General features: G+C 49.5%; 3 protein-coding genes across 4 annotated transcripts in view; all 3 read right to left on the minus strand.

The window, feature by feature from the left end:
• Positions 1-1,494: 1,494 nt before the first annotated feature.
• Positions 1,495-11,674, minus strand: ik (IK cytokine). The gene is made up of 20 exons (XM_085175036.1): positions 10,775-11,674; positions 10,190-10,256; positions 10,002-10,094; positions 9,865-9,924; positions 9,329-9,496; positions 8,336-8,450; positions 8,164-8,234; positions 7,763-7,809; positions 7,390-7,553; positions 7,128-7,236; positions 6,657-6,696; positions 6,393-6,546; positions 6,303-6,321; positions 6,139-6,223; positions 3,916-4,002; positions 3,444-3,501; positions 3,283-3,371; positions 3,081-3,189; positions 1,810-1,844; positions 1,495-1,699 (listed from the first exon to the last, which is right to left on the minus strand). The coding sequence occupies exons 1-20, from the start codon at positions 10,782-10,784 to the stop codon at positions 1,672-1,674; spliced, it is 1,608 nt and encodes a 535-aa protein (XP_085031162.1). The 5' UTR covers positions 10,785-11,674; the 3' UTR covers positions 1,495-1,671.
• A 129-nt stretch (positions 11,675-11,803) lies between these two features.
• Positions 11,804-13,521, minus strand: ndufa2 (NADH:ubiquinone oxidoreductase subunit A2). The gene is made up of 3 exons (XM_085175108.1): positions 13,362-13,521; positions 12,267-12,373; positions 11,804-12,180 (listed from the first exon to the last, which is right to left on the minus strand). Exons 1-3 carry the CDS (start codon positions 13,463-13,465, stop codon positions 12,089-12,091), a joined length of 303 nt encoding a protein of 100 aa, XP_085031234.1. The 5' UTR covers positions 13,466-13,521; the 3' UTR covers positions 11,804-12,088.
• Positions 13,522-17,040: 3,519 nt separating this feature from the next.
• LOC146510683 (A disintegrin and metalloproteinase with thrombospondin motifs 2-like) overlaps positions 17,041-22,191 on the minus strand; it is a 24,942-nt gene continuing 19,791 nt past the window's right edge. The window contains exons 15-24 of one of the 2 annotated variants that reach the window (XM_085175109.1): positions 21,894-22,120; positions 21,277-21,357; positions 21,026-21,195; positions 20,789-20,948; positions 19,292-19,424; positions 19,008-19,218; positions 18,801-18,930; positions 18,640-18,714; positions 18,347-18,530; positions 17,041-18,118 (exon numbers count right to left, since the gene is read on the minus strand). In XM_085175109.1, coding sequence (XP_085031235.1) covers positions 17,401-18,118; positions 18,347-18,530; positions 18,640-18,714; positions 18,801-18,930; positions 19,008-19,218; positions 19,292-19,424; positions 20,789-20,948; positions 21,026-21,195; positions 21,277-21,357; positions 21,894-22,120 — 2,089 coding nt within the window. In that variant the 3' untranslated portion in view covers positions 17,041-17,400. The remainder of the gene's footprint in view (positions 18,119-18,346; positions 18,531-18,639; positions 18,715-18,800; positions 18,931-19,007; positions 19,219-19,291; positions 19,425-20,788; positions 20,949-21,025; positions 21,196-21,276; positions 21,358-21,893; positions 22,121-22,191) is intronic. The other variant, XM_085175110.1, reaches the window with a different exon arrangement.

Raw genomic sequence — 22,191 nt, forward strand, 5'->3', positions numbered from 1 at the left:
TCGATCCTTTACTCTGAGTTCTGCTTGTTTGCTCTGCTGTGCTTTCCAGGTCGCTGGACTCGCCGCTCCTGCGTCAGCGCAGAGCAGGCACACTTTGCCCCCCCCCCACCGCCACCCCTTATGTTGCGCTGACACCTCACGTGACTTAGACACTTTGGGGGTTGTTAAGTTGTTTACATGTTAATTATATTTTTACCAGTTGTTTTTGTTGTTGAGAATTGTAATTTGTGTTATAGTTTATCAACAGTATTTGTTTTCATTTGTTTACTGGTTTGCACACTTAAGATTAAAAAAAAAAAGATCGCTACCACAGACCCGATGGCGTTTTCATGCTTCGCCGCATCATTTATTCTTACAATAATCACACGGTTGCTGTAACAGTACGTTCAAAGGCTGCAGCCCTCCTGCTGGCAGCTGTGCACATCACCACCAAAAACAACAACAGCACAAGCAGCGCACAGGTTTTAAGCCGGTGAGGCGTCATAGTAGATGCAGTGAAGGTGAGTCCATCTCACCTGCAGCAGCATCACAGACCACGGCCGCCACAATAATGAAGCATTTTTTATTTAATTATAAATAAATTATTTCTCCTAATTATGTCCTGGGTTTTAAGTCATTAATAATACAAAAGGAAAAATCACAAAAAACACTTCAGGTCATGAAAATTAACTGCGATTTAGCAATTCAACGAGGCATCCACCTTATTGAAAAGTATCGGTGATACTGGCCCGTATTTACTTGGTATCGGATCGATACCAAAATATGCGGTATGGCACACCACTACTGACGACCTCGCTAAACAGTTCCTGCGGATCTGTGATGTGACCTCTGACCTCTGACACTCAGCAGATGTGGGCTCGTCCAGACTCGAGCGAGCACTCGCCGTCCAACATCTACCACAGACAATCAGTGTTTGTGATGTCATCATTCCAGTTTACTTACTTTAGCTTCTTAGATTAGCACGTCTAGCGTCAGCACATTTTGTGAGTCTGCCAGCTGTGAGCTCAGAGGACAGATGTGATTTCTATCCTCTGATTGGCTAAAAGCAGGTGAAGCTCAAACTACAGTGATGAGCAACAACAACCCGACGTCACAGCTTTGAGGACTGTAAGCTTTCTGTGCGACGGCCAGCAGGGGGCGACGCCACTGAGCTTCTGAATAAAACTGTAAATATTGTTCATCCATAAGAGCTGATTGGTTAACAGGTTGTGACTGATGAGTTGGTAGCCAATGAGAGAGCAGAGTGAAGTTTACTCTGAGCGGCCATCTTTGTCACTCATGTGGGCGTCTATTTTACTTTACTTTAGGCCAGATCTCGAATATCACAATCTTCCTGTTCACAGACATCAGTGATACAAACTCAGGTTGTGAGGTCACGACGTCACACGTGTTAAAAATGATACTGGCCCCGCCCACTGCAGCTCCATGGATACAGCTGATCAGCACTCCGTCCTCCTGATTGGCCGTCTTTATAGAGAAACCGCGATCACAGCAGATGTTTGGATGTTTTTATTCTCACAAAACAAACTGATCAATAAGAACAGCTAATCAATAACAATACACACGTATCAGGGTCAGTGACCTCTGACCTCTCTGTACATTTACATGTTTCTAAACTAACATGAAGCCGATCGATACACGATCGATTTAGCTGCTCTCTGCGGGGCGTCTTCAGTATTTTGGTCTCTTCACGTCGACCCTGAAAAAATAAATCTTCCATCATTTATGATGTCACACATAAGGTCACTGCTGCCTGATTGGCTGACAAAGTGATAACCGAGGAGCTGAGAACAAACAGGAAGTAGTTACCCGTCAGCCTCCATCTTCTTCCTCTTCTCGATGATCTGAAACAAAAACAGCTGCTTCAGCGTCGTGTTCGATTGGTTTACAGCGTGTGTGTGTGTGTGTTCACTCTGCCTGTGTGTGTGTGTGTGTGTATTTGTGTGTCTGTGTGTGTGTCTCTCGCACGATCTGATATCGTCATGTTGGTGTTCCCAGATCAACATAGCAAGTGACCAATCAGAATGTTGTGACGTCATACTTTTGGGACTTCGGGAAAAACCGCCGTGAAACAAAAAACTGACCCTTTAATAAACGCTGAGCTGAACTGATATTGTCCTTTGCAACATTGGAATTTCATAAATGCACGAATGGCTCAGCGCGCCAAAGAATGACGTGACTGTCACTACCCGATCCATACCGGAAACCCAATCGGTACCCCGCATGCGCGAAAGGTGTCTACTTCCGGTCAAAGCGTTTTACGATAGTTATGGGTCAGAGTATCTGTTAAGATGTTAAGAATAACAAGTATCTCTTAAAATGTTTCAGATAATGAAACATTTAATATAATGTAGACAAAAATGAAAAATAAAAAGATAGTTACGGATCGGGACTCCCCGATCCTTACTGCGCATGTGCACCGGTTTTCTTCTTCTTCTGTTCATTTAATAGCAGTTTACTCCCCAGTGTACGAGGATACCGCCACCTGCTGACCGAGCGAATGAATCGTATTGTAAACTGAATTGGCGTCATTACAAACGTGTGTTAAATTTGATTTAGTGATAGTCGAGTGTGTTTATGCTTGTCTGTGTGGAGAGGATTGTTGGAATAGTGATGATGATGATGTCCGCTATCACTGTTAATTGTCAGTAAACACTTAATCTGGCTGATGAATCTTCACGTGAGATTTTACAAAGTCTGTATTATTAACTCTGTCATTAGGCGCCATTCTTCTTATTTTACGGCGCTGTTGTGCAATCGGGGAACGCTCTCTGTTGAGGAGAAAAGCATGAATTTGTTTGTATACGGATTATCCATTGTTTAAATGTCCCGGTAGTCGAAAAGGAGGCAGAGCTGTTGAGAAATGCTAGGAGCTAACTGGGCGCTAACCGTATCATTCAAATATATTGAATGTCGCAATGTTGGCAAAGAGAGGAAGTGACGTAAGATTTGCGCATGCGGGGTACCGATCGGGTTTCCGGTACGGATCGGGTAGTGACAGTGACAACAATGTGATTGGTTGCAATGTTGAACCTGGAACAACTCCAACACGACGATGTCAGATCATCCGTCTCTCTCACCGCGCTGATCTTCTTCCACTGGCGGTCGAGCTCTGCCTTCTCATTGGTCTCTTTGAAACGTCGCGTCTTCCTGCCTTCAGACATCTTGATGCCGTACTGGAAGGCAGCCCTGTAGACACACACACAGAGTGAATACACACAGACACACACACACAGGACCAGCTGCCTGTCAGTCAGCGCTGAGGGACACAGTAACACGCACTTGGGCAGCGCCTCCTTGTTGTTCATGTAATCTGAGTACTCCTCCTGAGTGTCGAAGTCCCAGCGGCCCAGAGGACCCTTCTTATTGCCCTGGAACACACAGATAAGCATCATGTTGCTGTGTGAGGATGAGCTGCAGTGCATGCTGGGAGTCAGAGTTACCTGGTCCATCTTACTGTAGTCCACCTCTTCATCACTGTCCACGGCCAGGTCGTCCATCCTGCACACACAGACACACACAGACGCACACACCTCAGAGCAGGTATGACGGTTAACTGTGTGTCTGTGCGTGTCTGTGTCTGTGTGTGTGTGCGCGTCTGTGTGTGTGTGTGTGTGTGTGTGTGTGTGCGCGTCTGTGTGTGTGCGTCTGTGTGTGTGCGTCTGTGTGCGTGCGCGTCTGTGTGTGTGCGTGTGTGTGTGTGCGTCTGTGTGTGTGCGTGTGTGTGTGTGTGCGCGTCTGTGTGCGTGTGCGTCTGTGTGTGTGCGTCTGTGTGTGTGCGCGTCTGTGTGTGTGCGCGTCTGTGTGCGTGCGTGTGTGTGTGCGTGTGCGTCTGTGTGTGTGTGTGCGTCTGTGTGTGTGCGCGTCTGTGTGTGTGCGTGTGTGTCTGTGTGTGTGTGTGTCTGTGTGTCTTACGTAGCAGGGTAACACTCTGCGTATGAGTTTGATCCTCCAAAAAAATCTCCCAGCTGCTCCTTACTGGAGTCTCTCCTCTGAGAGCCAGTACACACCAGCTAAGGACAAGTACTGCAGTAACACCACACACACACACACACACACAGTACTGGTGTCGGTACCCTGTACCACATACATACATGTATCTATATTCTGTATTTTCCTGTGTGTAGTACTACAGCTGTTCGATATGCTCAGGTGTAGTCAAAGGAGCTGCAAAGAAAAGCGTCTGGACTTCTTTAAGTTACTTGAAGACGTTTCACCTTCATCCGAGAAGCTTCTTCAGTTCTAAGGTCAAATGGTGGAGAGTCCCAGATATAAACCTAGTGGGAGTGTCCCCCCACAGAGGGACAAAAGGACCCCCTGATGATCCTCTAATCGTCTGAGACAAGGTGTGGAACTGGGTGTGGGTCCCAATCAGCCAGAGTTTCAGGTGAGCTCATTGTGAAACCTGGCCCCACCTTATCATGTGATTTCCTGAGGTCAGATGGTCCAGGATGTGAGTGGGCGTTAAGGCGTCTGGGGAGGGAACTCAAAACTGGATTATAGATGGCAGAGAGTTGGTGTCGTAAACCACCGCCTCTGTTCAAAGATGGTTGCTCACAGTGGACATAGATGCTTCTTTCACTCCTCTTTCAAACCATCTGTCCTCTCTGTCCAACATGTGAACATTGGCATCCTCGAAAGAGTGACCTTTGACCTTTAGATGCAGATGGACAGCTGAGTCTCTTCCTGTGGAGGTGGCTCTTCTGTGTTGTGCCATGCGCTTGTGAAGTGGCTGTTTGGTCTCTCCAATGTAGAGGTCTGGGCATTCCTCGCTGCACTGTACAGCAAACACCACATTGTTAAGTCTGTGTTTTGGCGTTTTGTCTTTCGGGTGAACCAGTTTTTGTCTGAGTGTGTTGCTGGGTCTGAAGTACACCGGGATGTCATGCTTGGAGAAAACTCTCCTGAGTTTCTCTGATACACCGGCTACATAGGGGATGACAATGTTGTTGCGTCTGTCCTTCTTATCCTCCCTCGCTGGTGTCTGATCTTCTTTTCTGTGCCTCTTTGCTGACTTTAAGAACGCCCATTTAGGATAGCCGCACGTTTTGAGTGCTTCCTTTACATCAGACACCAGCGAGGGAGGATAAGAAGGACAGACGCAACAACATTGTCATCCCCTATGTAGCCGGTGTATCAGAGAAACTCAGGAGAGTTTTCTCCAAGCATGACATCCCGGTGTACTTCAGACCCAGCAACACACTCAGACAAAAACTGGTTCACCCGAAAGACAAAACGCCAAAACACAGACTTAACAATGTGGTGTTTGCTGTACAGCAGCGAGGAATGCCCAGACCTCTACATCGGAGAGACCAAACAGCCACTTCACAAGCGCATGGCACAACACAGAAGAGCCACCTCCACAGGACAAGACTCAGCTGTCCATCTGCATCTAAAGGTCAAAGGTCATTCTTTCGAGGATGCCAATGTTCACATGTTGGACAGAGAGGACAGATGGTTTGAAAGAGGAGTGAAAGAAGCATCTATGTCCACTGTGAGCGACCATCTTTGAACAGAGGCGGTGGTTTACGACACCAACTCTCTGCCATCTATAATCCAGTTTTGAGTTCCCTCCCCAGACGCCTTAACGCCCACTCACACCCTGGGCCATCTGACATCAGGAAATCACATGATAAGGTGGGGCCAGGTTTCACAATGAACTCACCCGAAACTCTGGCTGATTGGGACCCACACCCAGTTCCACACCTTGGCTCAGGCGATTAGAGGATCATCAGGGGGTCCTTTTGTCCCTCTGTGGGGGGACACTCCCACTAGGTTTATATCTGGGACTCTCCACCATTTGACCTTAGAACTGAAGAAGCTTCTCGGATGAAGGTGAAACGTCTTCAAGCAACTTAAAGAAGTCCAGACGCTTTTCTTTGCAAGCTCCTTTGACTACGATGACCTGGATGACTGAGAACCTTCAGACATGCTCAGGTGTTGTTACTCCTGCTCCATCCCAGCAGCTGTGACATCACCGGAACACCTGAGCCCCATACAGGTGAGTGAGAACATCACCTGTAACACGACATGAGCACAGACTCTACCTGCGCACAGGTAAACCAGCTCAGACTGAAGCTGGTGTGGTACAGTAAGCCCCACCCACTCATACAACAGTCCAATCATAAACAAGGATATGGCTCCTGGCTCTGCCATTGGCTGCCCGCTGCTCCTGCAAACTTCTCATTGATCATCTTGATCTGGTCTCTGACTGATCCTGGACCTGCCACAGACGCATCCATCAGTTATCGGTCAGCTGTCATTGGTCAGAACGATCGTGTGAGTCACAGTGAGGAGCTTACCTGTGTCCACCTCCATCACCTGCAGAGACACACACAGTTAGAACCACACAGGTAAACCAAGCACAAACAAACCCCGCCCCCCAACATCACCTGGTGCTCGTCGCCTCGCGGTTTCTCGAAGTAGGTGTGTCTGCGGCTCTTGGAGTCGTCGTCACGGTCACGCTCCCGGTCTCTGTCCCGGTGACGCTCTTTCTCTTTGGTGGGTTTGGTGGATGGGATATAGTCCCCGATGTCCTCGAAGATACTGGAACACACACACATTATAAACACACACACACACACACATTATAAACACACACACACACATTATAAACACACACACACTCGTGATGAGGCGATGTGGGGTGAACTGACCTGAGATCAGCCTCTGGAGCTCTCTTATCGTCCAGTTTACCTGAAACACAAACAGGTGAGTGTATCTGTAAAGCGCTTTACTCGTCCCTGAGGACCCCAAAGCGCTTCACACACACATTCACACACTGGTGATGGCAGCTACATTGTAGCCACAGCCACCCTGGGGCGCACTGACAGAGGCGAGGCTGCCGGACACTGGCGCCACCGGGCCCTCTGACCACCACCAGTAGGCAACGGGTGAAGTGTCTTGTTCAAGGACACAACGACCGAGACTGTCCAAGCCGGGGCTCGAACCGGCAACCTTCGATTACAAGGCGAACTCCCAACTCTTGAGCCACGATCACCCTCGAAGGGGAGGAGCTTACACTCATCACACTGCTGCTGTTGCTCAGTGCTCCGTCTCCATGGTTACAGCAGCTGAGGACGCTCTGCTGACCCCTCCAATCACATCCAGCAGCTGTGCAGACTCACCTTTGTCCTTCTTCTTGATCTTCTTGTGGCGGGTTCCCTGCCTGAGGTAGGACAGGATCTGCGTCAGCTTGGAGATCACGATGTCGTTGGTGGTCAGGGTGGTCTGAGCCTGCGAGACAGAACATGAGGGAACGTGAGGGAACATGAGGGAACGTGAGAGAACGTGAGGGAACGATCTCAGGGCTCTGCGGTATTTAAGTCATTCAGCTGGAGAACTCGGATGTTTTGGCGTGGCGATGACGCGGCGAGGACTCTCCCTCACCTCCATGCTGGGACAGTCCGCCTTGCTGCGGATCAGCGTGGTGGGGATGTCGGTGTCGGTGAACTCGTCGTCCAGGTCGACCACGTACGCCATCCTGCCGGGCAGGAAGAGCTCGTTCCTCTCGGCCACGCCGGACCTGAACACCACGCGGTAGATGTTCCTGCCTGAGCGAACACGGAGACACCGGGAACGCCGCGTTCAACATTCACGTTTACATGATTTCTCCAACCAAAATAATCACGATGTTCTAAAAAGATTCCGTTTGATCCGGAGACGATGCTCCTTTATTCCTGAACATTCCTGACTCACAACATTCACTGTTCCCTCACCTCCTCCGCCCCCACATCCACACCCTCCAGAAAACACGACTCACCCAGACGAGTCTTAAACTCCATCTTCTCCTCGGGCTCCACGTCCTTCCTGACAGACAGGGGAGGGGTCAAAGGTCACAGGGGCAGACAGATTAGAGGTCAAAGGTCATATAGAGATAGATTGGGGTCAAAGTTCACACAGATGGGTGAGGGGGTCAAAGGCCACACAGAAGGGTGTGGAGGTCAAAGGTCACATAGACAAGTAAAAAAAAGGGGGGTCAAAGTTCACACAGAGACAGGCAAGGGATCAAAAGTCATAGGGACAGACAGATTAGAGGTCAAAGGTCACACAGATGGGTGAGGGGGTCAAAGGCCACACAGACAGACAGGTGAGGGGTCAAAGGTCACAGAGGCAGGTGAGGTTCTGATCACAGGGCTGCAGCTCTGCTCCGTGGTTCCTTACTTGGCTTCTTTCTGGACCTTCTCCATCATGTCTTCTTCTTCCTTCTCCTTGCTGGTGATCTCAGCTCTCACCTGTAACACACACACACACACACACACACACACACACACAGGTAAACAGCTGAGCAGGTAACACACTCGCACAGGTTATCCCGACGACCGCGACCTCTGACCTTCTGCAGCAGGGCGAAGTCCAGACCTTTCACCAAGTGAGTGTGCTCCATGTCACCTCCCAAGAACTTGGACTCCTGGATCAACTGACGCCGCTTCTCTGCTGCCGACTTATCGCTGAGACACACACAGACGCACACGCACACACAGACACACACACACACACACAGACACAGACAGACACACACAGACACACACACGCACACACAGACACACACACACACACACAGACACACACGCACACAGACACGCACACAGACACGCACACAGACACGCACACACACGCACACACAGACACACACACACACACACAGACACACACGCACACAGACAGACACACACAGACACACACACGCACACACAGACAGACACACACAGACACACACACGCACACACAGACACACACACACACACACACACGCACACGCACACAGACACACACACACACACACACGCACACACGCACACAGACACACACGCACACACACAGACACACACAGACACACACACGCACACACAGACACACACACACACACACAGACACACACGCACACAGACACACACGCACACAGACACACACGCACACAGACACGCACACAGACACGCACACAGACACACACGCACACAGACACACACAGACACACACACGCACACACACGCACACACAGACACACACACACACACACAGACACACACGCACACAGACACGCACACAGACACACACGCACACAGACACACACACACGCACACAGACACGCACACACAGACACGCACACACAGACACGCACACACAGACACACACACACAGACACACACACACAGACACACACACACACACACACACGCACACAGACACACACGCACACACACACACACAGACACACACACACACACACACACACACACACACACAGGTGAATGATCAGAGTTTAGTTAGAGTGATAATGACCGGTTCCTCTCGCCGCGGCCATGTTGGGGTCATCGATGGTACTCACGCCTCGGCGGTCGGCCCGACAGCTCGGTAGTTTGCCGTAGTGCTGATGAGCTCGGTCTCCTCGTAGTCCTTGTTGACGCCATCTCGCCGCTCTCTCGCTCGGTCTCGGTACTTCTCGGCGAGCTCACGCTCTCGCTCCATCTCCTGCTGACGCAGCTTCGCATAGTAACTGCAACCAAACCACAGCTGATCAATAATCAACAACGTGCATTTGAGGGTCAGAGCGGCGCCGTCTGCGACCCGGAGTGCTGTGACTGCTGTATGTGTCGACATATTTAACGCTCTCGTGCACATCACAGGTGAAAACGTCTGTCCAGGCTTTTTATCATTAATAATAAAAAACTCTTAAATGTTGATAAAGTTCCTTTCCTTCCAGAATATTCCCGTGTTTCCACAATCCCGTCATAATCCCGGCTAATGTTAACAGTCCTGCGATGCGCCCAGCTGCCATCTTTCACTCAGCGAGCTATCAGCTCTGTGGAGGCCAGGTGACCTTTGACCTGCAGTTTTCTGATGTAACGTCCAATCAGCACCCACCTCTTCTTCTTTCTCCTCCTCGCTGCGGGGTCCTCATCCTCGTTGTAGTCCCTCGGCATTCTGGGAAATTAAAAACACAGACGTGTCAGCTGTGCTGCGAGTAAACACCTGTCTGCTCTCTCCGTGACATCACTCACTCATGATGTCTGGACTTGGAGGGCGGGGCCGAGGAGGGCGTTGCCCGCGGCGTCATCAGCAGCTTCCTGAAGTCATCGTTGGTCAGTTTGGACCTGAGGACAGATGGACACACACACATTAAAACAAAGAAATACACAGTAACACAGCAGCAGCAGTGAGGAGTGTGATCAGTGTGTGTGTGACTCACTGAGCTGCAGCTCGGTGGTCGTCCATGTCGTGGCCCTCAGGAGCCAGAGGGTTGGAGTACGTCTCAGCTGAAAGACAGACAGATGTGAGAGCACAGGCAGACAGCAGGGGCGCCTCATGTAAAAGGACACAGCTGGGAGCTGCTCTGCTCTTTATATGTTCCCGTTTTACACTTAAACAAATAACTGCAGATTTCATGGAAACTCTTTGATTTCGACATAAACCGGCTTGGCCGATGTGTAGAGGGACTCCTTCCCTGTGCTACAGTTTTACTAACAACCTCTCAACAGCTTTGCGTTTCCGCCGCGGAGCAAGGCAGCTTTAAAGCGGCAGAAGTGTGAGCGGAGTCTGGTGTGGCGCAGTGAGAGGAGAAGCTTGGCTAATAGCTGCTGTCAGAGGCTTTTTCTGTTCAACTGTTCGGTCCAGTTCAGCACTCATGCTCCCAAAGCCGTGTTTATTTCAATAATGTATCGAATAATTGCTGTTTTTATTGCATCTGTTTTTAAGTAAACAAACAGCTAACAGCTAACGGCTAACAGCCCGTAAAATGACTGTTAGCATGCTAACGTGCGGAGCTAACGCTTACTTTCAGGCATCTCTGCGGGCAGCTGCTTCTCCTGCGGTCTGAATCCGGCACGGTCCGGTCACAGGGACAAACTGAGGCTCGGTGTTCGGGTTTCTCTGAGCTGCTGCGGGTCTCTTTGCTCCAGCCAAGCTCCGAGTTAGCTGTGAGCAGAGCTACGGTGCTGTGACGTCACGTCCGTTTTAGCGAACAGACACAGCACCTCCTGCAGGAGGAGAGGAGACACCGCAGGACAGAAAGCGGCGAACACCGCAAGATAAAAAAAAACACAACAAAATTGTACAAATCCGGTTAAAATGAGTTGAAAATAGGAAATAAAAATAATAAAGTTATAATAAAATACAGGCCAAATACTGTCTGTGTTTAAAGATCATGTTCATGTAGTTTAAATAAGGAGTTCTTTGATTTGATGGAGGAAGGTTTGTTCTGCGTCACTGAGGTTTTTATTCACAGCTCACACACTGAAACACCGCAGCTCTCCTACCCGGTCACGTGTTGTTTCTCTGGCTCACAGCGCCCCCCGCAGGCCAGCAGAGCCACAGCTGAAGGTTCTCCAGGACCAGCTGGTGCTCGCTGCTGCGCCACCTTCAGGACTCACACAGCTTCACTCAACAAACTCCAGATAACCAGCAAAGTGTTTGTTTCACTGAGCCTGAACCATCTAAACCAGTCAGACCCAAACTAACCCTCTAAATCCAGTAAAACCACATAAACCTGCCAAGAGGCAATGAATCCGAGTCTGTTCCCATTAAGAAACCTTAAAACCAGTTAAACTACGTGATCCTCCTAAAACATCAGTTAGTTTCCTGTACATTTATACACTCAGAGTAAAAATATCTGAAATCCAGTTAAATGCTCCCAGGAAACTCGTTTTAAACCCACTAAGAGCAAATTAAACTTCTTATTGCTAATTTCAACATAAACAGCCTGTGAAATAATCTGACTTTAACTCAGGAAAGACTTTGGATGTGTCAGTAAACTCCCAGTAAACCCACAGAAGCCCTCCCAGTGACCTCACAGTAAACAGAGACCTTCACATGTTCACTTTATTCACATCAGCACATTTACAGAAACAAAAACAGGTGAGTGAATGGACTGAACCACTGCGGGCTCAGACGGGGGTCAGGGCTTGGACTGAACCACTGCGGGCTCAGATGGGGGTCAGGGCTTGGACTGAACCACTGCGGGCTCAGACGGGGGTCAGGGCTTGGACTGAACCACTGCGGGCTCAGACGGGGGTCAGGGCTTGGACTGAACCACTGCGGGCTCAGACGGGGGTCAGGGCTTGGACTGAACCACTGCGGGCTCAGACGGGGGTCAGGGCTTGGACTGAGCCAGAGTCTGCAGAGCTTTGGCCACCTGATCAGCTGACATGTTCTCCACGGAGACGCTCGTCTCTTTCCCAAAATCTGAACAGAGACAGGGATCAATAACAGGTCAATACACAGGTGATGCATCTGAGTGTCCCATGATGCGGAGCGTGAGGGGAGCTCACCGTATCGGGCCCAGAGCCGGGCCTGGACTCCAGAACACTCCCGGATCAGGATGGGGAATTCCGGGTTGGACCTCTTCAGGGTCACGTAGTTCTGCTCCACAAACTCTCTGAAACACAGGGGGGAGGGGGGGAGGTCAGCTGACATGTGACCTCACAGCAGGAGCCTCACCTGTCTGAGTTTCACCTGAACAACTCTGTTTATTAATCCCACAGGAAGTGATGTCGTCACAGAGACATAAACAGTGACCAGCATAAATGACACTAATCAACGTACGCCGCGGCGTCCACTCATCAGACGTGTGCTCTGTGGGACGTTCAGTCAGACCCTGAACCTGCAGGTGAACTACAACAAAATAAAACATGGCCGCTGTTTATTCATCTGCTCGTCATTATTCTGTTACTAATGAACGGATTGATCCATAAATCATTACTCTGTGTTTCCCTCACATGACCAGATTACCAACAGTCTGCCTGCTCTTATTTTGAAGGGTCAGTCCCTGCTAATGGGCAGGGAGGAGATGAAGGAGCTCCTTAATCTGACCTCCAGCTCCTCGTCTCCTCCATAACCTGACTCCTGCTGCAGGTCAGCTCTCTCTCCTCAGCTAATCACAGCGTGACGATGATGATGATGAAATCTCCTTCATCTGTCTGTGGTCCTGTGGGTTCACACGGTCACAGTCATACTGTGATCATGGATCCCGAGTGGCCGGCTCAGGTGTGTCACTGCGCAGACTCTGAGGTCTCCACCATGAACAAACATCTGGAACATGAACTACATAAGACTCACAGCTGAACATCTGCAGGAGCCAGAGCTTCTGTCCAGATGTGAGTCAAACCTCTGCCTCGGTGTGTTTCCTTTAGCAGCTTTGTTGTTTACTGAGCTGCTGCTCTCATCTCTCTTTATGAGTCTCCACGTACACATTTATCCTGACGGCACTCACAGGGGTCAAACCTGCAAACCTCTCACTGTCAACCCGAGTCGACGCTGTTAGCCGCTAGCTGTTAGCCGCTAGCTGTTAGCTGTCCCTCGCTAAGGACCGCTCTGTAAAACCATCACCGGCTCTTCTCGCCTCAGCAGGCCGGCTCTGAGCTCACCTGGCCCCCTTACTGGCCGCGGAGGTCTGGCAGAGATGCAGGCGGATCTCTCGGAGGTTTTTACCCAAAGTGGAGCCCAGACTCCTCACCACGGCGGCCGCCATCTTAGCTTCCTGTCAAGGACGGAGGAGTGTCACTGCAGCCCCGAGTTTATCCTGACAGGAGCAACTTTCAACCCCGAGTTTATCCTGACAGGAGCAACATTCAACCCCGAGTTTATCCTGACAGGAGCACCATTCAACCCCGAGTTTATCCTGACAGCAGCAACTTTCAACCCCGAGTTTATCCTGACAGGAGCAACATTCAACCCCGAGTTTATCCTGACAGGAGCAACTTTCAACCCCGAGTTTATCCTGACAGGACAACATTCAACCCCGAGTTTATCCTGACAGGAGCAACATTCAACCCCGAGTTTATCCTGACAGGAGCAACATTCAACCCCGAGTTTATCCTGACAGGAGCAAATTTCAACCCCGAGTTTATCCTGACAGGAGCAACATTCAACCCCGAGTTTATCCTGACAGAAGCAACATTCAACCCCGAGTTTATCCTGACAGGAGCAACATTCAACCCCGAGTTTATCCTGACAGGAGCACCATTCAACCCCGAGTTTATCCTGACAGGAGCAACATTCAACCCCGAGTTTATCCTGACAGGAGCAACATTCAACCCCGAGTTTATCCTGACAGGAGCAACTTTCAACCCCGAGTTTATCCTGACAGGAGCAACATTCAACCCCGAGTTTATCCTGACAGGCAGACACTATTTTGAGTGGTTTCTCTGGTTGTTTATTACAAACAGTTAGCTCTTAAATAAATTCACAAAGTATCTCAAATCATATGTCAAATAACTCAATTACACAAGATTTTGCTATTTTAATGATCCATAATGGTGAAAAACACCTTTAAGCACAGATATATTTTACTTTAAATGAACCTGAGCTGCTGTTTCACTGCAGATTAAAGACTGATATCCACACATCAGTCAGCAGGTGTGTGATGTTGCTCTGACCAGCAGGGGGCGCTGCCAGCTCCCCTCACAGGGAAACTCTCCCAGGTAGTGTCAGTGATTTCCAGTAAGACCGGTGGCTCCAGCGTTCCCCAGACCCCCTGTGAAGCACTCTGATCATCAATCAGTTATCAGCTACAAAGAGATCAGTTAGTCACGTCTTCATGTTAATATCAGAGGAAACTGTGATGATAGGATCAGCAGGAATCAGACAGGCGGTGAGCAGTTCCCTCTAATGTTTCATGTGTGTGAGTGAACACACAAACTCCTGAGCTTGGACACTGTGAGCAACATCACACGTGTGCACTGTGGTCACGCCAGCATCACATCCATCCAAGTTACACGGTTTATTAAAGTAATCAAATTACAGCATTTATGTTAGTTTAAGTGCTTTAGCCCACTTACAGTGAAAATGACAGACATCCTGTTCACGACCTGTGGAGTGTGTTAACACCAATCGAAGTGAAAATAACTTGAACTCCGTTTTTGAAAACACTCTGACTTGTTTTGTGAGTCAGTGTGAAGCTCCGGCTGTGGTCTGGAGAGAGTCCTGCAACTCTTCGTCTGCAAAATATAGTAGACAAAGACCAACGGTCGACATTTTACTGTGTTATAAGGATATGAGCAGACATATTTACACTTCACCCAGCCAGCCGTGGCACACCACAGTATCTGTTACTGGTAGGGATGCAACGATACCAATTTTTTCAAACCGATACGATACCGATACTTGGATCTGAGTACTTGCCGATACAGAGTACAAAAACCGATACTTCTACCACACACACACACACACACACACACACACACACACAAATGCAATGAACTTGAAGACAGGTTTTATTTTATTCTCTGCCGATAAAAAATAAAATCGTAATAAAAATGACCACAAAAAAAATTTCAAGTGAAAAATAAGCACTTCTGTTAAATTATTGCAGAGTCTCCACATTGTAATTTAACAAAATATCACTGAACTATTGGGCACTGTCTCGAGCTTTCAGAATAATAAATAAACACTTCTGTTTGGAATAAAATAAACTTTTAAATTATTGCAGAGTGTCCAATTTCATATCGCAGCTCGAGTATGCTGAGAAGAATCCTGTTTTCCACGGCCGGCATTGGCTGGTCATCCAGAGCGATAAAATGAGTCAGAGCCTCTGTTATTTAAACTGCCCGTGGATTTTCTCTTGACATTTTTCATCGCTTTTCCAAAACCTGAGTTAAAGTTGGCTGTTCCACACTGCTGACATTTTGTTTAGCCTAGCTACAGCAGCCTCCAGTTTCTCTTTTTTATCTGGAGCTGCCAGTCTCACTTGCCTAACCCTGTGCCTGTTTAGCGCCGGATGTCCCCCTAGTGGCCAATCTAAAAACTACAACAGAAATGACAAGCCACCCTCTGATTAATGAAATAAGTTGGTATCGGTTCATGGTATCGGTTAACTTTTACGAGTATGAGTACACACACATTTTACAGTATCGGCCCCGATACCCGATACCAGTATTGGTATCGGTGCATCCCTAGTTACTGGGTAGGTGAAGAGCTGGCAACACTACAAGTGATATCAGCAGTGATGTCAGCAGTGACATCAGCAGTGACATCAGCAGTGATGTCAGCCGTGACATCAGCCGTGACATCAGCCGTCTCCCAGAGATGAAGAGGAGTCTGCTCCTCCACACTGAGATGACTGTCTGACGGAGGGTCGGATCAGGACAGGGTGGAGTTCCTGTCTGTGGTTGGGGATGCTCTGGTGGAGGTCTTCTCTCTGCAGAGCTGCCCAGTCTCAGCAGTCTGGGAACCACAGCTTCATGTTGGGGATAAACTGGTGAACAGTGGACGGACACGTGACTGCTCTGAGTGATTTTTACATTCTGGTAGAAAGAGGAGGGATGTGTTTCTAACTCATTTTTTCTGTTTCTGTGTTTCTTTATTATATTTGGGTTTGTGGGCTGTTTGTGTCTGACCATCTGTTCCCAGGCTGATGTTCTTCACCGTCCTGCAGATGAAATGACTCACGCTGCTCTGAGAACACATTTACTCACAGTTTAGTCTCGTTTGACCCGCGAGCGGTTTTTATGTTTTGATTGTTTTCTGGAGGAGACGGAGGAACAAACACAGAAAGTCGAACCATGTGTGACGTGTTTTCAAAGCAGTCAGCTTTTTCCACTGAGCGCTCCCAAACACTAAGCTATTCGTCTGATCTGGATTCAGTTTGGTGTCCCACAGACTGCAGCTGGAGGAGCGTTTACAGGCAGAAAAATATCTGCGACAGCCTGAAGACACAAACAGATCTGATCCTGAAGCTGCACGCGTCCCACAGGACGATTTAACCAGCACCGACATCAGACAGCAGCTCAAACACTGAACAGAACGGTTAGACTCCTGCACACAAAGTCTATGGTGCACCTCTGTGAAGGTCAATGCTGAACCACATCTGCAGGAGCAACATCTGCTCTCACTCCAGCAGCACGGCTCCAGACTGACCTGACAACAGGCCACACCTTCACTGCAAGCATCTGCAGCCTCATGACACCAAAACACAAAACAGACGCTGAGATCAACACCAAGGAAACATCAGGTCTCAGCTCAGAGCGAACAGCATGAGACGCTGTTTATCAATAACACTGATCAGTTTGTTCCTGTGCTCTCGGTTTCTATTAAAGGATTCACTGCTTTTATTTTGTTAACACAGGGCTGGGTTTTATTTTGACTTCACAAACAGAAATCATCAGTCGAGTCTCAGAGAAGACAAAAGCACGAAATGTTCCTGACACCAGAAAGCGTGAACGTGATCCAGATGTTCATGATTCAGAGGCACAGCAGCAGCTGGATGAGACTTTATTCAGAAACAGGATTATTGGTACAAACATGATGGCGAAACAGACCCGGGGCCTTCTGAGGGTCGAGTCCACGCCTCTCGTGGACGAAGGCCGCTCCGAGCACGGGTTGTTTCAGTCTGTTTCTCATTAGCGTTAGCAGGAAGTGCGACGTCGCACGTGTGGGGACGAGCAAATGGCCAGGGGAAATCTGCGCTCAGTGCTTCCTGTCAGTCCGGCTCGCTCTGATGCGGCTTTGCCGTCGTTTCTCGTTCAGCAGCTGCTGGATGCGTTTGTTATGCGTTCGCTCGTGGACCTGAGGCATCCGCGGCACAAAGTAATTCTGCTGTCCTCGGCTAACGTCGCTGTCAAGTCCGACGATCTGGTACTGGACCTCGTCCACCGAGTTGTTCTCTTTCTTTGGTAGCGAGAGGAAGGACAATGAAGGTGGCGCCGGTTCAGCTTCGGTCAGGTTGACTTGACTTTGGAGGCTCCGCCCTCCTGAGGATGTGGTGTTGTCACCAGGATCAGGCGATGATGTGGTGGAGAACTCTGGGATGGCAGGAGTCCAAACCGGCGCCGGCGTTTGGTCAACCGTCTCCATGGTAACTGCAGCAGAGGGCATTGTGGGAGAATTCTTCCTGAACACGTGTGGAGCAGTTTGTGTGGTAACAGTTTTACTGTCAGCGGTGGTTGGAGTACCCGGAAGCTCCAGACCGGAGGAATCCTCGTAGGAAGAGTACTCGCTGTACTCATCATAATCCACGTAGACAAAGTCACTGGTGCTCCGTCCGGTTGGGGGCGGAGTTACAGTGAAGCTGCGCGTCGGGGTGGTGGTGACGATGTCACGAAAGACATCACTGATGGCACGGCCGCTGTCGGACCAGGTGGAGGTGAGCGCTGATGTCGTGATCTCCGTGGTCAACCTCCAAGAACTAAAAGACAAAAACAGAGTTCAGGTCTATGCCCCGCCCTCATCCCGCCCCTGCTTCCTGCTGTAAATGAACACTTCAGTGTAAAACAGCAGTTTCACGGTCAGCTCACTCCTGCTTTACACTTTTACTTTCAGCTTTGTCGATGTATCACACGTTTGTCTGACAGGTTTTCCCGTGTTTGGGACTCAACTATATCTTTCTAACATTCCTGTTGTTGTCATGTCTGACCTGCTGCTCTCCGTCGGTGTGATGGTGCCACTGAAGTTGCTGAAGATTCTGGATTTCGTGGCATTGTTGAAGTTATCGTCACTACAGGACTTGCAGCACATCTGGCGGTATCCGATGATGGAGCAGTACCGAGTCAGCGCCTCCATTCGACAGAACGCCGAGCGGTCGCCGCGGCACGGCTGCCCTACAGACAGAACAGTTGGACGGTGTGAATCCTGACACGTAAGACCTCAGCTAGAAGTTTTACTTCAGTGGTTTGATGGGTTAGTGTGATCAGAGCCAGAGCGCTTTACTTGAAGAGATCTTTGGAGCCGGGAAGCTGGGGTTGGACCTGGACAGCCACTGAATGATGGCGTTCTTCTGGTCACCTGCAGGGAGAGCAGCAGCACTGTAATTCCCAGCATCTTTTTCCTCATTGCAACAAATGTATGGTACACGACTGGTCAGCGCCTACCACCGCAGGGCGGAGCCAGGCAGGTGCGTGTCGTGATTGGCCGAGGCTCGCTGCAGTTTCCGGCTGAACTCTCGGGATCGGAGCACGCGACCTGACGCTCCTGAGTCCCGTTCCCACATGAGACCGAACACTGCGCACACAGAGGGATCGATCAGACTGATCAGGTATTGATCTGTGGACATGTGCAACTCCTGATAAACTTCATACCGGAGTCCAGGGCCCGGCTCTCCACACAGCGGGACAGGGGAAGCGGTTACAGGGTTGTTTAGTCTCTGGTCGGTCATCGCCGCAGAGCCTGCTATGCACAGAGCGCCGCTGCTGCCCCCTGGAGGAGTTCTGCAGGCAGTTCACCCAGCGGCGCCGCCACCCAGTCTGACCGCAGGAGGAGCTGCAGTCCTCCCAGTCTCCGGTCACCCAGCTGAGGGGAAGACATGCATCAAAAGAAGAAAAAGGATTGGGTGACTGTGGGCGTGTCACGTGTAGCGTGTTACCGTGCCGGGCTGCAGGCCTCGGGGTTACAGCTGCGGCTGATGGCTCTCGGTTTGCTGATGTTGGAGCAGAACATCCTCTGAACCATTTTCCCATCAGCCTTCCTCCTGCAGCCGAACCTGGTGTACTGTTTTCCTGAAGACAAGGAAACATGGCAGTCAGTGGTGGTCCTTAGGGATTAATAAAGTATTCTGACTCTGATTGGTTCAGGATGACCTGCCATCATCCAATCACACATCTGCTTACCTGCATCTTTTGCTCGTTTCTCCTCTACTTTTCTCTTTTTTCTAAACTGAGCACCTGATGGCTTTGAACTCTTCTTGTCCATCTTGGTTTTAATTTTGCACTCCAGTATGAACACAAATCCCCCAACTCGAGGATCACCACAACTTAACCTAACAGACCTACACCTTCGTTCACAGATTCACTTTGTCTAAGGTTTATTTCTGGGATTTCACACAACCCAGGATTCAGATCATGAATCCATGATGGGTTTGGATTTACAACATTATGAATGAAATGTGCTCTATTTGGAAGCAGCCGGCCCGCTTTCCACGGGTTGTGTGAGACTTTAAATCATCAAACTGTAAATTATAAATTGTTATTGATCTTTTACCCCGAGTCCTAAAGTGTATATTTATTTTCTTACTCCTCTTATATTTATTGTTTGTTTACTTGCACTGCTGTAACTGGAGCCTCGTCGTCTCGTCTCTCTATATACTGGACTGTAGCGGAGATGACAATAAAGTCTGTGAAGGTTCTCAGTCATCCAGGTCATCGTAGTCAAAGGAGCTCGCAAAGAAAAGCGTCTGGACTTCTTTAAGTTACTTGAAGACGTTTCACCTTCATCCGAGAAGCTTTTTCAGTTCTAAGGTCAAATGGTGGAGAGTCCCAGATATAAACCTAGTGGGAGTTTCCCCCCACAGAGGTTTCACAATGAACTCACCCGAAACTCTGGCTGATTGGGACCCACACCCAGTTTCACACCTTGGCTCAGGCGATTAGAGGATCATCAGGGGGTCCTTTTGTCCCTCTGTGGGGGGAAACTCCCACTAGGTTTATATCTGGGACTCTCCACCATTTGACCTTAGAACTGAAGAAGCTTCTCGGATGAAGGTGAAACGTCTTCAAGCAACTTAAAGAAGTCCAGACGCTTTTCTTTGCAAGCTCCTTTGACAGATGACAATAAAGTTTACTTTGACTTCAGTAGCGAGAGAATTATAAGTCATCATGATGTCTGGTGTTTTCGTGTTTGTTGTTTTGTTTTTATTTTGTTTTATTTTGCGAGTTGGTTATTAGATGCTGCTCCAGCCAGAGACTTCCCCGCCGCCCCGCCCTCTCCATCCTGCACACGCACCTCGCAAACGGAGGTCCGACTTTGCACATGCGCGGTACGGATCAGGGAGTCCTGATCCGTACCGCGCATGTGCAAAGGTGTAGAAGATGGATGATGGAGTATCGAGGAGTTGCAGTTCTAATGTTTGGAGATTCTCAGGTACCTCCTCCACAAGGTTTGGAGCAGTGCGACCACTTCTTCAGGGCCCACTCGTAGAAGATGGCGTCTTCCTGCACCAAGTTGGACTCCAGCGAGGACCGCAGGCGATCCTGGATGATGTACTTATAGGACACCGTCACCTTTGAGTCGCCATGAGAACGGACCTGACGGGCAGGAGACAGCGTTGGTAGTTCTGGTTTGTGTCAGACACACTCTGGGCTTCACACACCGACGGACTTACCATGAGCACGACTCCATACTTCAGCGGCCCGGTGGTTTGAATAGACTCCTCCTCTTCCTCTTCAGTGTTCCTGTACTCCCAGGCCACGCCCTTTTCAATCACCGCTCTGGATTCTGGGAGCTCGTGTTCGTCATTGAGGAAGAGATGACCCGTGTCCTGGTTCTTCATGGCTGTAGCAGGACACAGAAAGACAGGGTGTTTCAGGAAGACCGAAGAAAAATAGGAAATCCGTATGCGTTCTTGATTCTTACCCAGGATGTGAGGAGTCCCCTTGAACTCCTGGATCAGCAGGTGTCGAGCTCCTTTGGGGATCTCCAGGATCTTCAGGTAACCTGGAAACAATAATCACCCAATAATGAACCGTCCAATCAGGATCAGGATTCATGCAGCAGGAAGCAGCAGGAAACATCAGGAGGGTGTGAACAAACATCTGAACCACCAGCCTGGTCCACATAACCTACCTGCAGTTCCTCTGGTGTCCAGCAGAGGCAGCGGTGAGTCAGTCCTCATAGAGTCCCATGTTAAAATAAACATGTTTACAGCCGGATACACGGACTGTTCTGTTCCACACGGATGATTTAAACCTGTTTGTAGCTCACCTGTTTAAATTATTTTAAGGCTCAAAGTCTGCATTATTGTGGGCGTGGCCTCTTTGACTGACAGGTGGATGCAGCTGCTAGTTGTCTGTAAGATTGACCTGAACCGGACCTCTGGACCAGCCGCTGGGCTGTGGGAGCCCTTTGGAGCATTTTTAATGACATCATGTGACCAATAGCGCGGCTGCTGTGACGTCACTGTACTAACAGAAGGCGGAGCTGCAGCTTTGAGTGAAATTAAAGTGGAGGCTTAAAACCAGAACTCGGTTCACCTTGTTTCTTGGTGCTGCGGGTGAAGTTTCCTTTGACGATCTTACAGCTGGAGTTATCTCCTCCACACACTCCACATCGGTCCTCCTGCTTGTCTGAAGCAATCTGACCATCGCAGCCAACGTGCTGCAGGAGACGAGGAGACGAGGAGAGGAGACGAGGAGAGGAGACGAGGAGAGGAGAGGAGGAGAAGAGGAGAGGAGGAGAGGAGATGAGGAGAGGAGAGGAGACGAGGAGAAGAGGAGAGGAGGAGAGGAGAGGAGAGGAGACGAGGAGAAGAGGAGAGGAGGAGAGGAGAGG

The sequence above is a fragment of the Neolamprologus multifasciatus genome, chromosome 10 (genome assembly GCF_963576455.1).
Source record: "Neolamprologus multifasciatus chromosome 10, fNeoMul1.2, whole genome shotgun sequence".
Taxonomy (NCBI): domain Eukaryota; kingdom Metazoa; phylum Chordata; class Actinopteri; order Cichliformes; family Cichlidae; genus Neolamprologus; species Neolamprologus multifasciatus.

Coding starts and splice junctions, on each gene's coding strand:
- ndufa2 (XM_085175108.1), bottom strand. CDS start 13,465: ATGGCGGCCGCCGTGGTGAGGAGTCTGGGCTCCACTTTGGGTAAAAAC. Junction 12,374..13,361: donor GCGGCCAGTAAGGGGGCCAG/GTGAGCTCAGAG, acceptor CCTGTGTTTCAG/AGAGTTTGTGGAGCAGAACT. Junction 12,181..12,266: donor CCGGCTCTGGGCCCGATACG/GTGAGCTCCCCT, acceptor GTCTCTGTTCAG/ATTTTGGGAAAGAGACGAGC.
- ik (XM_085175036.1), bottom strand. Junction 10,095..10,189: donor GACCACCGAGCTGCAGCTCA/GTGAGTCACACA, acceptor ATCTGTCCTCAG/GTCCAAACTGACCAACGATG. Junction 4,003..6,138: donor CAATGGCAGAGCCAGGAGCC/ATATCCTTGTTT, acceptor GCTGGTGTGTAC/TGGCTCTCAGAGGAGAGACT.